General features: G+C 33.8%; 1 protein-coding gene across 2 annotated transcripts in view; it reads right to left on the bottom strand.

Annotated features, from left to right (window-relative positions):
* The window catches only part of USP25 (ubiquitin specific peptidase 25), a 168,194-nt gene that overhangs the window by 46,589 nt on the left and 106,626 nt on the right, over positions 1–14,979 (bottom strand). For both annotated transcript variants that reach the window (XM_075542462.1, XM_075542463.1), the window contains 7 exons: positions 13,939–14,066; positions 13,009–13,104; positions 11,453–11,614; positions 10,465–10,691; positions 6,039–6,109; positions 4,886–5,114; positions 2,907–3,107 (listed from right to left, as the gene is read on the bottom strand). In XM_075542462.1, the coding sequence (XP_075398577.1) occupies positions 2,907–3,107; positions 4,886–5,114; positions 6,039–6,109; positions 10,465–10,691; positions 11,453–11,614; positions 13,009–13,104; positions 13,939–14,066 (1,114 nt within the window). The remainder of the gene's footprint in view (positions 1–2,906; positions 3,108–4,885; positions 5,115–6,038; positions 6,110–10,464; positions 10,692–11,452; positions 11,615–13,008; positions 13,105–13,938; positions 14,067–14,979) is intronic.

Below are 14,979 nucleotides of genomic sequence, written 5' to 3'. Positions count from 1 at the left end.
AAAATTATACATAAATGAAATTAGTGGGAAGGAAAAAACAATGAAACATTATTAGGAGGCTGAAAATGTTCATTAAAAATATCCATTATTTTTTCATTCCAATTGTCCATGAGCTTTTTGAAGTGCCTTTGTAGTAGAGCTACTGTGCTGACGGAACCCTGGCAGTGCAACAGTTAAGCACCTGCTGCTGGCCCAACAGGCAGCAGGTCTGTGGGCCTGCTTTACGTACAGTTCACCGCTTAGGAAACACTAGCACACATTTCAATTCTGTCAGGTGGGCTCGCTCAGGATTGCAAACTGACTTGACAGCAGCTAACAATAAACTATGGAGGATCTCAGAATTTTCTTGATGCCAACTGAGCCATTTCATTTCCCACACCTGGGGGAATAGTCATTGGAATAAAACTGTTTTGCTAACTCACACAGTCCCATCTGTTTTATATGGTGGTCCCCTTGGAATATGGGTCGAAAATTTGGCCCTAGGAAATGGTAGAGTTCACCAGAGATGACAATGGTGGTTTCGAATACTCCAGTACAACTCCAGTAGAAGACCTGTATAACTCTTATGTATGAAAAGATTAGTAAGTTTGCTGACATATTTTTAAAAATCTGAATCATTTGCTTCTTAACATCAATAATGAACTGAGTTAATTTATTGTGCCAACCTGGCCAATAAACACATGTGGGAGTAATTGAAGGGCGGAGTGATAAATGGCTCAGTGAGCCTCCCCTTTCTAGTTCTCGGGTCTCTTGCTTTGTGATGGTCACACCAAGGTGCAGCTGCCTTAGCAATTCTCAGCTTCAGCTGGCAAGGCTGACTTCCCGCAAGACATCCCCAAGGAGAAGCCACATGGACCTAACCCAATGCAGCCTTAGGTGCTGGAGCACCTGTGTGAGATCTTTTCATTCACTGACTTGGCTTTCCTCATGCAGTCAGCATCGTTGTGTCTGCTTTGTGAGATGGAGGAGGACTTTGTGGACTGGTGTTGGACATATGGGTTAATGGGTTAATGTTGGACTTGTGGGTTTGGGCAGCACTGGGTTGGGATGTTTCCTTGATGCACACTTAACCTTTATATAAAACTCTCTCTTACACATGAGTTTCTGTGGATTTGTTTCTCTAAAATACCCAGACTAACACACGGACTCAAGTATTCAAGTTAATCTGAAAACAAAATGCAACACTGGAATAATCAATCTACACATGCCTGCATCACTCAACAGTAGTCTATTGCGGTACTGCAAATCTTCTATTGCAGAAACGACTCTTCCTCGCCTTCTCATGACGAGGTTGAAACCCACTGATAGAAGGCTGCTTGAGAATCACTAAACAAGCTTAAATGAAACAAACTCTGAAATAGTTTCTTAAAACAACACAGTGAAGGCATTATAACAAGGCTATTTAAATAGATTTAGTGAGAGTTTAGGGTTTTTTCCTTTTTTGCTTCTTTTGCTTTGTTGTTTTATTAAGAGACATCAACACATTTGAGGGAAATATCTAAGTTTCATTAAACTCATAAAAATTAAGGAAACAGAATTTCTTCTGTAGCCAGAAATATTAGCCTTTAAATTATATTCTTAATTTAGTGGCAGTGGCAATGAAGTTATTTTAGTGGAAAATAAAAAGGTCAAATGTATTTTACTTTTAATTCTGCAAAACACATTTTGTTCATTTTCAATAGTATTTTCCCTGAATCCATTATTGTTTCTAGCACTAATAATCAGAATATTTTATTAATTTAATTATTTATATTTCTATGTATTTTCTTGAAATGTATCATATTTACTTTTGGTTTATTTGTTTTTAACTTTAAGAATTTTGAAAGAGTCAAAAGGCACAGGGGATTATCTGTTGTTCTGTGGCAGCTTCTACTTGTGGTCAAGACAAGCCAGGGTAGGAGAAGTGGACTCAACTAATTTGTCATCATAGAAGTACGCATGCGTAAGTAGTTTCTGGCAAAAGGGTTAAATTGTCACTGTGGTTTCTCTATGATTGATAGAATTCCCGATGATAATTACTGCTTCTCTATTCTTAAAAGTAGTTTTTAAGTTTGGGGTTGATTTTTTCCCCCAGTGAGAAATCTTTTTATGACCATAAACCCAAAAGCATTGCTATAAAACCATAGAAACTTTTTGAAAACACACAACTCCCCAAATGTGAACCTTTTATTTTGGACACTGAGGTCGAGACACTTCTGAACTAAGAAAATTTTCACTATATTTTTAGGTATGTAGAGAGTTTTCATCTCTCTAACCCCGGAATAATTCTGTATTCTGATTTAAACATCATAACATCAGTTTTAGCACCCTCACGGACTCAAATAGTGTTACTTTTCAGTGTTCTTTGAGTTGTGGGAACAAAAAAATACGTATGAAGGGGCAACAACAGAGCTATAGGATGGGTTGGGTAAGGTTTCCAAATGAGTTCTTATAATTAAGTAATTCTTCTTGTAATTAAGAATAAGCAGGTGTGTTGTGTGATGGGGGTTGAGGGGTGAGCGGGGGTGGGGGAACCCCTCAGTGCAACTTTCCTGGATGTTTCTTCACCAAGCAAATTTCAATTTTCTTAAAATTTCAACATTACCCCCATGATCACCCTGTGCCTCCAAGATGAACCTTTTGGAATCTGCAAAAAAACAGTTACTAAATGTTTTGCCTGGGACTGAAGTAGCCCAGCAGATCTCGGAAGCCACTATTTTGATTTGACTAAGACAAGTATATTACTGAGATAACTAACCTGTAGACATAACCTGGTCCCAGAGACATTTCTAAACAGGTCTAGTTTTAAATGACACACGCATTACAAACTGGAATCCTAGTAGCAAATACTGTGGTGACTTATTCTCACATAATAAAACACCAACAAAAACACATGATGAAACATAGTTTAATACAAGTGGACTAACCTGTCGTCACAGAAGACTCTGACTCCCTCAGCCTCTGAGATGCTGAAAGCTTGTCCTGCAGTGCTTTCTGGGCAAGTTGTGCATCCCATTCTTCCAATTCTTTTTCAAATCTTTGGTTATCTTCCTCAACAAAGTCTCTTAAGTCTGGTGGTAATGTTTCTATTCCAACAAGGGCCTGCCCAGTTTCTTTGTTAAATTCCTCTGCAAGTCATATTTTAAAAATTGACATGATATCAAGAATTATATTGGGAAAAGGCAGTATCAAAACAGAACACATTTCTAAGGATTTAAACAATTCTACTTAAAACACAGAAGAAAATACAAATAAATGCTATGATACAAATACCTATAATCACAAATAAATTTTTCAATATATTTTTAATATAGAGTAGAAATAAAATATCAGTATATAATTCCAAAATGTATCATAGGAATATTTTCACTACTATAAGAATATAGCAGATGCCTGATTACTTATGAAGTAGCACTCTTCACAAAATCAGAAATAACCCTAACTTATTACACTTGAAATAAAGAAAAGTTCCTATTTTTTATCTGAAAAGGTTCAATGCAACATTAAAATAAGTATTTAATTATGAAATCTAATCCTGAAATCAAAATTTTTCAGAACATTATATAAATTGTATCTATGATTTACTGAGCCTTATTGGTGCTATCAGACAAGTATTTGACCCCTAACTGAAGATCAGAGGTTCAAATCCACCAGCTGCTTCATAGAAGAAAGATGAGGCTATCTGTTCCCATAGAGATGACCGAGACTATCTAGTCCTCAAACATCTTATATAGGGTCACTATGAGATAGAATCAACTCAATTGCAGTGGGTACTCCACATGGAATGCATGCAGAATGTTACTTTCTTGGTCATAAATGGATGGCCCAGCTAGGTTTTCTAAATAGTTAAATAAAAAAGTAAAGTTAATGTTATTCATTTCATTGTTTCCTATATGGAAACCCCATATTAAAATATCAAAAATAAAAATTTGAGGAATAGTAGAATATGGTTCTTGGCTTTGAGTAGATCATGTTGAAGAGGGAAAGATAGCTAAGTATTGAATTTCAACACAAAATAGTAGATGCCAAATATTCAAATAATTTATTTCTGAAATTTTATTATGGGTTTCCATATAATAATTAAAGTTTGTTGAAACTGAAAAAACCTTTCTTCTTGGACCTAAGAATCCCTGATAGGAGAGTGCTTGGCTGATATATTAAAGGTGGGCATTTCAAGCTCACACAGCTGGCCCCCCATGTGAGTAAACCGTGGCTATCTGCTTCCAGAAAGACATATAGCCTTGGGAACGTTATGGGAAGTTCACCTCTGTGCCCCAGGGTTGCTAATGGGGGAGGAACCACACACCGGCAATGGGTAGAGGTATGTTGTGAGAAAAAAATGGCAGATCAAGAAATACTTTGAATACAAGATGGCATTTGAACTGAGTCTTAATATATGAACAGGAATTAAGCGAGAGAGAACTATGAAAATCATTACCAAAAACAAAGCGCTAAAGAATACACAGAATACAGAGAACTATATGTACAGAATAGTTCAATGTGTGGACACTATATAAAGGAGTTCCACATCACTGCAGTATATATAGTTAAAGATGGAGAATGGTAGTACCCACAATGAAAATAGTAAAAAGACAAAAAAGTAACAATAATTTAAAAAACAACAGGTTGAAAACTTAAATGTGTATTTACTAAAGGGTTTTGGAAAGGAAAAATAAGGTCATACATTCACTCACTGACATTTAGTTCAAATATATTCCTATAATCAATCTTTATCACGCTATCTCTCAATTTTATCATTTCACATGCATTAATCCAACAATAAGCACTTTGCAATCATGCCAACCTCCCTCCAAATGAATTACTTAATCCAACAACAAATTAAAGTTGCACATAAGACTACTTATTTAAATAAACATTTATAAATATGTACATATCACACTCTTACCTTGTATTAAGAATTGTGCCTTATCATTTATGTACATTAAGCAGTATGCACTGGCATTTCTATAACCACCAAAAGAGTCCCTCACTAGCTCTTCCCATGATGATTTTGTCACAGCAATGTCATTGTACTTCATCCACCTGTTTTCATGATGATCAAAAATGTATGCCCAGTAATGTCCTGCATTAGCTTGGCCTTCATGAACTAAAACTGCATGTAAGCGATAAGGAATCTAAATGTAAAAAAAGAAGAATTATATTGTTAGGTAGTCGACATTACACCATATTCTATGACCCCACAAACTGTTTAGAAAATAATATTGGGATAATATATATTTTAACAACATAAAATGGGCCATGATTACACACTTAATAAAATCAGCTGGAATTATTTTAAGATGTAAGAAATAATCTATGAAACACAGATAAGATGAAAGAAGACTTTAAAAATACATAAAGCAGGAAGGGCCAGGATAAGGGAAGGACATTTGAACCTGAGAAAGCACTTGTTTATGTAGTATTTGTTTTATTTATTTAAGTTCTTCTGTAACAACATATGGAATGTACAATGAATTGTTTTGTAAATAGCATGTGATTTATCCATGTCTTCAAATTTTGATTTAATGCCTGAATTTAATGACATAACTCATATAATGTATACTTGAAAGTTAAAATGTACTTCAGCTCTAAATTTTTCTCCCATTATTTTCTTAACATTCTTAACCACCATATATACAAAATTTAATTGCGGCTCTATACATCAATTGTATTGAGCATATTTGTACATATGATGACATCACCATTTAATAAATATTTACTTTCTTTTTGAGCCCTTGGTATCAGCTCCTCTTTTTACCCTCCCTCCCCCATCCCACCTTCATAACCCCTTGATAAATTATAGATTATTGTATAATTTTATCCCATAGTTCATATTCATGTTTATATATTAACATTAAGGCCTTGTAAACAATTTGAGTACATTTAATTATAAAATAACAAAAGTGTAGGCACTTAGTAAGAGAATGCAATTGAATGGCCAAATATTAATATAAAAATTGTAAGTTCAGCAATTTCATCACCAATCATATAAAGGAAAATTAGATTACAATAAAGAATATAAAGATTAAAATATGTATAGAGCCAAAAAAATCACTTACTTGGATCATAGATTTGTCAGAGTACATTAGATCAATTGTTCGATGGATTCTAGAGATGCCTTCCTGCAAATCTAAGGGTATAATTTGTCATTTAATGATTAAGTACCACGTATATTACTTATTGTAAAACTTAAATAAGCATTACAGAATTTCCTAACAGCAAGTTATAGAAATAAAGAACATACCCTAAGACTGTTCCTGAAAATTTACTACGTAAAATCTGTTTTCCTAATAAAAGATAGAATATAAATAATTTAAATATAAAATAAAGTAGAATTCATATAGAAAAATATGAATCAAAAAAATGAAATTTGTTCAAATCTTTAAAGTTTACAATGAAATTAAAGCCATACCTCTCCTTCACTTATTGATACAAAATAGAACTTTAGAACTAATAACTTTACCAAATATCACACAATTGAATGTCTATGTATGCAAAAATGTGTATATACATATACCCAATTGAATAAACATGCACTATATCATCAATGGAAATAAAATTGTAGAAATTCCATTACCCCAAGTTTCTACTTTGACTACCCTTCCTACAGTTACTCGGAGACACACATATACACAGACATAGTGTTCATAAGTAAAATCTGCTGACAACCTCAATATTGGTCAAAAAGAAAAACTTAAACTGTACTGTGAAGTTGTTGAAAAGAAGAAGGAAAAAATTATTAAAGATTTTAAGAAAATATTATTAATCTTCAATTAAGGATAGATCTTTCCAAGTATGACATAAAATTTAGTTACCATAAAGGAAACAATATAACCCTTCAAAACATAAAAAGATCTTAATTATGAAGAAAAAAAACCCAACTCAAATGGCAGCTGAAAATTAAAAATATATAGGCACCATATAATTATTAAAAGTAGTATATACTATATGGTTTAATATCCATAATATTTTAAAATATTATTTAAAATTAAGAAAAAGTCAAATACCTAAATATATAAAAAAGCAAATAAGACAGACAAAAATATATGGAAAAATTTAACTGATCAATTTCATTCATATTTAAGGGAATACAAATCAGACTTTAAAAACATTGTTTTCCAAATACCAGGACATTGAAGGTTATAAAAAGTGTTCAGGGCTTAAGCAGATATTGGGAAAAGGACTTCTTACACAGTAAGACTGATGAAAGTGATTCAATGCTTTACAGAATATGACAACAGTAGTAATAATTTTAATAGACACTTTGAATCAGAAATTAAATATTTAAAAATACATCCTACTCAGAGGAGTGTATAAATATGTACTGAAAAATCCAAGATTATTTGCAACGAAGCAAAACAAGTTAAATTACCACATAACCATATTTTGGGAAATATAGGTTAAAAATAAAAAACTGAAAGTGAATATTGGCAAGGATAAACTGGAGAAAACAAGCGTGTCCAGGAAACGCTTTATTTCTGTCCCACAGTCTTCCATATCTAAGACCTTATCACATGAATGCCCCTCAAGTTCCTCAAATTAAAAATGGGCAAAAACAGTGCATTGATTTCTATTTCCTCTCCTAAGGAAGTTAGATCAGCTAACTATTTGTCCAAAGTGCCATCTATTAATTTATTATTTTTTCATGCCAAGGATATAATTAGACCTGATTTCTCCCTCTGAGCACTCACTAATGGCCAACAACACTTCACTGGCTTTCCAGTACAAGGATTTTATTCCCTTGCTCAATGCCATATCTTGCCAAGCCACTCTATCTCCTATTTTCACAGAAAAATTTAAAGGTAGAATATTTCAGAATAGAATAAGCTAAAATTTCAAATGCTAAAGATTGACGTACTGATCAGAATACCCTAAAAGTATAGGAGGAGGTACCCATAAAAACCGGAATTTCTTCCCAAAGACTGCACTTAAACCTTCTCTGAAATAATCTTATCACCTTCTAAGTACTTAATTACACTCGATACATTTGTCAAACTGCAATTGCAGTCTTGGAAACATTTTCAAATTCATCTGTTTGGGTGGCTGACAGCACCTCCCTCATTCTTTTCTTCATCTTTCTACGCCTTCAAATCGCTGTCCTTTCATGCCCCTCTTCATTTGCGGAAACAAAAGGCAGTTGCATGAATGAGGTCAGGTGAGTAAGGTTTGTGGGACAAGAGAGGCATGCTGTTATTTTGGCAAAAACTGGTGCAGTGATGCTGTGTGAGCAGGTGCATTGTCGTGGTAGCAAAGCCAGTCCCCCATCTGCCACAAATCAGGAGTTTATTGCAGCACACTGCTACGTAATCTTTTCAGAACCTCTAAATAAACAGTTTGATTAACAATCTGACCTGATGTCCAAAATGAGATTTGTCATCAACTGACATTTAACCCTTTTGAAACAAAAAAAACCACTCATACACTTTAGTTTTTTTCCACAGCACTGTCCATGTAAGCTGTGTTCAACATCACGACAGTATTCTAAGATTTTTTTCCCAAGCAGGAAACAAAATTTTATAGCTGCACACTGTGCAGCTCTTAAATCGGTCATCACAAAAAATGAGGTGCTAGAGAAACTGCTTTTACAAAATAATTCACTGTGACCAGAGAGAACATTCCCAGGTGATGCCACTGGGTGCACTAACTCAGAGTGACTTGCTCAATGCTTATCTAGTGGGAAAAATGCATACTACTAAAGCTCTATTCTGTCCAGCATAATTTCAGGTTTTTTTAGGGGGGGGGATACACCCTCATACATTTGAGAACAAGTTTTTTTTGTTTTCTTTTGATTTTATTTTTAAATCAAGAAAGAAAACAAACACAGTGTCCAGTATTCAAGCCACATCCTACTGTTAAGCAATAGTTATTTCGTTCTAGTATAATAATGAAGGAAATGAGTGTTCATCTTTAGAAACTTTTAATAATATGATAAATTCTCATACTTCAGTTATCTTTTTAAAGTACCTGATACAATTGTGTGTATACAGACATACATATATGTGTACACACACATAGTATTATATATACGCTCGAGCTTTCCCAACTTGGAGACAGACTATTTCAGTATCCATCTGCTTCCACAAAAGAAACCAAGTTATTAACAGAAATAGATTATTATTTTACTACTATTCTCATTTAGCAAACTGCACTGGCATTCAAAAACTGAGAGTAGTATTTTTAAAGTGGATGTGTTTTAATTTTTTAAAATAAATATTTAATTTAAAATAATTTAAATTATTAAAGAATTTTTAAAACAGCCATACATTTTGATGCTTTATACTGCAAAACATGTTACTTTTAACATTTCTAAAAAATACCAAAAACACTGTGGGTTTTTTAAAAATTATTTTCCAAACTTAGGGGAAAAAAAACAAGGGGTCAAAAGCTTCCAATCTTCTACCATTTTAATTTAATTCAACAAAGAAAATGATATTTAAGCCAGTATTCAGTAAATAACATGTGCTTAACAAATGTTTCTTGCATGAATTAATACATAAGAAATTCCCTAATATATGAAATGTATTGAGGAGAATCTTTCCAGCTATCAATGCGAGCCGTTAAGTAATCACCCCCACACGCTGTCAGCCTGCTACATTACAACTGCTCCTTACTGGCACTCTAGACGCTCTCCACACTAAAAAATTAGGCTTGTCATACTAACTCCACCACCATATTATCTTTCAATCCAATTTGGAACTTAGTTTACCAAAGTAGTTCCCATAGTTCTCGTTTATCAGATATCCAAAAAAATTGGATGATATTGGGGGATGGTAATGGGGTGCTATATTTTGATAAGAAAACAAATATTTAATAGTAATATTTATCATGAATTAGTATCAGTTTTACTAAAAAAAGAAAGCTAAAAAAGGATAATTTCAGAATAAAAGAGCAATCCTTACAAGAAAGGCTAGCAGAAATTTTAACACCAACACACACACATACACACACACACACACACACACACTGCATTGTTCCTATTTTTCTTAACTTGCTGCATGCCAAAACTATTACAGATTGGCATTGGACTTGAGAGATCATATTTGGAAATTTGTTAGAAGAGGTTAAAATTTTAAATTCAATTGTAATATTTATACCTAAAAACACATTCTAAACTTAAACTTCTTTATGCATATATCAGAAAAAGTACAAAATTGATATATGCACACTGATTCTATGAGACATCCAGGGAGCAAGCGTAAATAAGTTTGTAATAAAATTAGAGCACTAAACTGTAAATCAGGCCACCTGTTAAGTCATTAGTCAGCTGAAGGACCCTGGAACATCTTCCAGCTCCTCTAACCTGGATATTTAGACCAGAAAATTGGGAAGACATCACATTATATTACATAAAGCCCTGTCTAAGGAAGGAAAATAAGATTTTATAGTACTTAAATATGAAATCCAGAGGTGGTTTCTCTTCGCTAGTTTAACAACAGTATACATATCCACCCGAGGTGAAAGGAACTATGCTCTGAAGTTTCTTACCTCTGGTGTCATTTTCTATTTCTGTCCTCCAGCGATGTAAACAGCTTTCCAGGACAGAAAATTCTTCTTCTGTAATGTGCCTTGGGGCTGGGTGCATGGGTAAATCTGGAGGTATACGCGACTGTGTGAATGGCTTATGGACTACCGATCTTGACGAGAGGGCAGAGACGGCTGCAGGTGATGTGCTTGGCAGTTCTGAAGAAGAAGCTCCCTGTTGTTCCGTTGTGCTAGATTTTCAAAAAATAGAATACTTATTGCTCAACTCGCGAAAATTCTGCTCTAGGCCAGATTATGCCAAATATATGGCATTACATTTGCTTATAATTTAAAAGAAATATTTGGATTGATTTTACATACTAACAGTTTTAATATACAAGCACTACAGCTTGAAATATGGTTTTAAAGTGGGAATGACTTTTTTTAAGAGCCAATTCTTATGTACAGTAAGTTATAAAATTTACGTGCTTATACTAAGGAGCTCTGGCTCCAACCATACAGACAGGGCTGAAGGTCACCAACCGACCGCTCTGTGCGTAAAGGTGAGAAAATCTGTGCTTATACAGTTTGCAGTTTGGGAAACCCAACTGGGAAGTTGTAGTCTGTCCTGCAGGGCTGTTGCGAATCATAATCAATCAATTCCGCAACAGAGAATTTGGTTTTGTTTGATTTTCTGTTAATAGTTACCAGCTTATAGCCACGTTCTAATTTAATATTATTATTTGACTAGACTATAAAAGGTTGAAAATGTAAATAACTATATAGCAAAAATAATTAAAGTAAAATTCTAAGAAACAAAAATTAGCATTTCCATCTACAACCATAAAAAACACTGAATAAAAAAGAAATATTCTATATAAATAATTATTTTTGAGTTCTTTAAAGTAAATTATAATATACAATATTATAAGATCATCTTTAAAAGCAATCAATTACATTACTATGTATTATAGGTAACATTGCTAGCTGTTGCAACAAAAACACGTTTTACCTGGGTAATGTCTGTGATGGTGTGGAACCAGTAGGTGGGGACCTGGCATCAATATCGTCAACAGGAGAAGTGCAAACAGGTTTGCTGGAGGCAAATTCCAATGCATACTGTAGAACATCTACCAAGGGGAACCTTTTAGGGCCCGACCCATAGCTTAAATACCTGGCGACCATAAAATATGTGAATGTTTCCATTTGTATAGACAGTACATTTATGTTATCCAATAATGAAAAAATAAAAAGAGAACTAAGAGGACTAATGAAAATACTTAAATACCGTAAATCTTCAATTAAACTGATTTTGCATTCAAATTAATTATTCTATAAAGAAAACCAAAGCTGATTAAGATGGAATGTGTGAATGCGCTGTTAAAAATTTTAAGCAATGCTCTAAATTGCAATCCAATAGGCAAATAAAAATTGCAAATACTCTTTTCCTAAGCTTGGTTTTATTTTTAGGTCTGTCATTTGATCTTATGATCAAGATAGCAACCTTTATTAAACCTCTGATTGCTTCTATGATTACTAATAATTTTAAGTAAAAAAATTGCAAAATATAAGATGGAATGCTATAGTATAAACTTTTAGGCTACTGATTTTCAAATTAAAATCAAGGAGGAGAATACAGATGAGGGGTTGCAAACAGGGGACTCCAGACCAAATGCAAACCTTCAGCTTTCTGTCTGACTTCTGGAATATTTGACAATATAGATCTTAGTGTCTATTGGAAGTAGATCAAATGCTCTCAATCTATATATCTAGGTATAGCTATACAGATTTAAATGAAAACATCCTCAATCAATGACAGTGAGGTAATCTACTTGGCTCGGAACACATCAGTGATGCAGGACGGTAGCTACTACAACCAGCATCGGGATATGCTCTCTCTCCAGGCACTGATCTCGCACGCGCCATCTTATGTCAGGGCCCCTTATCTCCTGTATACACTTTTGTGGAGCCCTGACAAGCATCTGAGTTTGTATCATATGTGTTAAGGAGAAAACTTCACTTGTTATTTATTTGAATGGAAATCTTAAGGGTAATATTCAGTCTCATGCAAGAAGTTAGTTCAACATTAGATTAGCTTAATTTTTTATCACTGTTCAGCACAATATGCATTCTCTGTTAACAATGAGAATATTTAATTTTTAACATCAAAATATTCTTAAACTAACTGTGGCTATTTTTAATTCTCAACAAAATTCCAAACTAAACCATTTAAGTGAAACATCAATGTAGCATTGTTATTCCTAGAATTGAAAATCACTCACAACAAATTTACAGTTAAAAGCCTACATTACTGCTTCCCCAAGTCGGTGATAGCAACTCTGGGCGGCACTAGGCCAAGCAAGGAAGGCTGCAAGTGCAGACATCTGCACCGTATGCTGCATTATGGGCTAGACTACCAAAGTTGTTCATTGCCACAGCTGTGATGGGGAAAATTTTTTTTTTCCTGAAAAGATGGTGGCATGCCAAATAATTTGAGAACATATGGTCTTGATAATTAATAAGTATGATTCCCAATATTATTTCAGAATTTTATAAATATTGAAATACCTTTCTAATCTCTGTTGTAACACTGTGAGATAATCTTTAAGTCTCTTGATCTCTTCTCTTTTAATTCTTGTTATTTCTCTGTTTCTGTACATGTATCTATAAGGAAAAAGAATAGCTATAATCATATTTTAAATATCTCGGTTGATATTTAAAGTAGATACTATGTTAGGACTAGGTATCATTTCAATCAGAATTTTACAGCAAGGTGTTAGACAAACAGTAAACAATACTACAGTTACTTATTCTAACAAGGAGCTCTGGTGGCACAGTGAGTCACACCTGGATCTTCTAATCAAAAGTTCAGCAGTTTGAATCCGCCTGCTTCTCTATGGGGGAAAATGACGTGTTCTACTCCAGTAAAGATTTACTACTTCAGAGACTGAAAGGTCCAATTCTACTCTCTCACTAGGAGTCAGAAATATTTCCCTGGATGTAAGGTTTTTATGGCATTAATTCTAACACAATTATAAAATTCTTGAAATATACTTTTCAGTTTATTATAACACTATTCCCAGTAAATATATATTTCTAGTATAAAGAAAACACTGTATTTGACAAACGGCATTAAGTATGTTATGCAAAATGTAGGCACTAACTCTAAGAACATGTTATCTGGAGGGACTGAACTATAGAGAAGGATATCATACTTGATAGATCAGAGGTAAGTGAAATAGAGGAAGAGGCTCAAAACAATGGATTGATATTGTACATACAACAACAATGGGCTAAAACACAGCAACAACTGAGAGGATGGTACAGGATCAGGTAGTGCTTCATTCTGTTGGACACCAGGTCACCCTGAGTCGGAACCAATTCTATGGAACCTAACAACTCCAGAAAATTAAGCAAGGTTTTCTTTTAAATGTAATACTACCTTATCTTATTACTAAACTGTTTCAAAACTAAGTCACGTTTTATGCCAAACCATACCTGTCCAGATACAAAACTTGGGGAAATTCTAATTTGTTGTGAATTTTTTCTGGTCTTCCCAATGCCTGATTAAATTCAAATCTTGACAACTCAAATGTTAAGACAGGTGGCAGTTCGGTAAACCAATGCTGAAAGAAAACAAAGCAACAACACAAATCCTTAATACTGCCTTCCTGTTTTCTCCATTGCAGTTTTAGGCAAAGGCTGTTAACACTGGCACCGTAATGTACATCACAATGCTGACACCACACACAGCAGATTGGGTACAGTTACTGAAAACCCTTTCAAACTAAAAGTTTTTCACATCTTTTGAAGACCCAAAGAGGAGGGAACAAAATCAGAAAAGAGAGACGCCTTCTAACAACTCTCCTGTTGTAATAATTGTATTAATTAAATTTTAATTAAATTAAAATAAATAAGTGAATTGAAAAGAAAGTACATAAAATCATGCCTCCTTAGTTCTAGCCTTCAGGCCTCTTTAATTCTGTCAATATTACTGTTAGAAATGTCAAACACCTGTGATGGAGTAAATTGTGAGATATAGAAGCAAAGGAAAAATAAAGATTTTTTTGAGTAGCATAAAATGATTTAACTCTATTGCTAAAACATAGAAATATATTGCTTACACATCTAAAAGTATTTTGTTTAAAATTTTACTTATCCGCTGGATTTAGTCTAATTTTAGAAAAATATCCCTAATAAACATAAAATTTATACTTTGGAGAAGTTAAAATATTTTAAAAGACTAACCTGAAATAATGCAAGCCCTCTTTGCTATGAGCCACATCAGCATGGTGAGTGTAGGCGTATGCCTCCTACCCCCGTTTCCAGTACCTCACAACACTTGGGCAACTGTTCAATTAGGAGGACATTCAACAAAATCGCCCAAAAAAGAATGATTTTCACATAATGGCTTTCAAGTTTCACGGAAACATATCACATCAAGAAAAAAAAACCCCACAAACTGGTGAATTTTAAAATACAGAATGTAAAACACAATTTAACAAATATTTGCTAAGTACGTATTAAATGATCTAAAAT

The sequence above is a fragment of the Tenrec ecaudatus genome, chromosome 2 (genome assembly GCF_050624435.1).
Source record: "Tenrec ecaudatus isolate mTenEca1 chromosome 2, mTenEca1.hap1, whole genome shotgun sequence".
Classification (NCBI taxonomy): domain Eukaryota; kingdom Metazoa; phylum Chordata; class Mammalia; order Afrosoricida; family Tenrecidae; genus Tenrec; species Tenrec ecaudatus.
The sequence above is the reverse complement of the archived record's forward strand: the minus strand, read 5'-3'. Positions and strand labels throughout refer to the sequence as shown.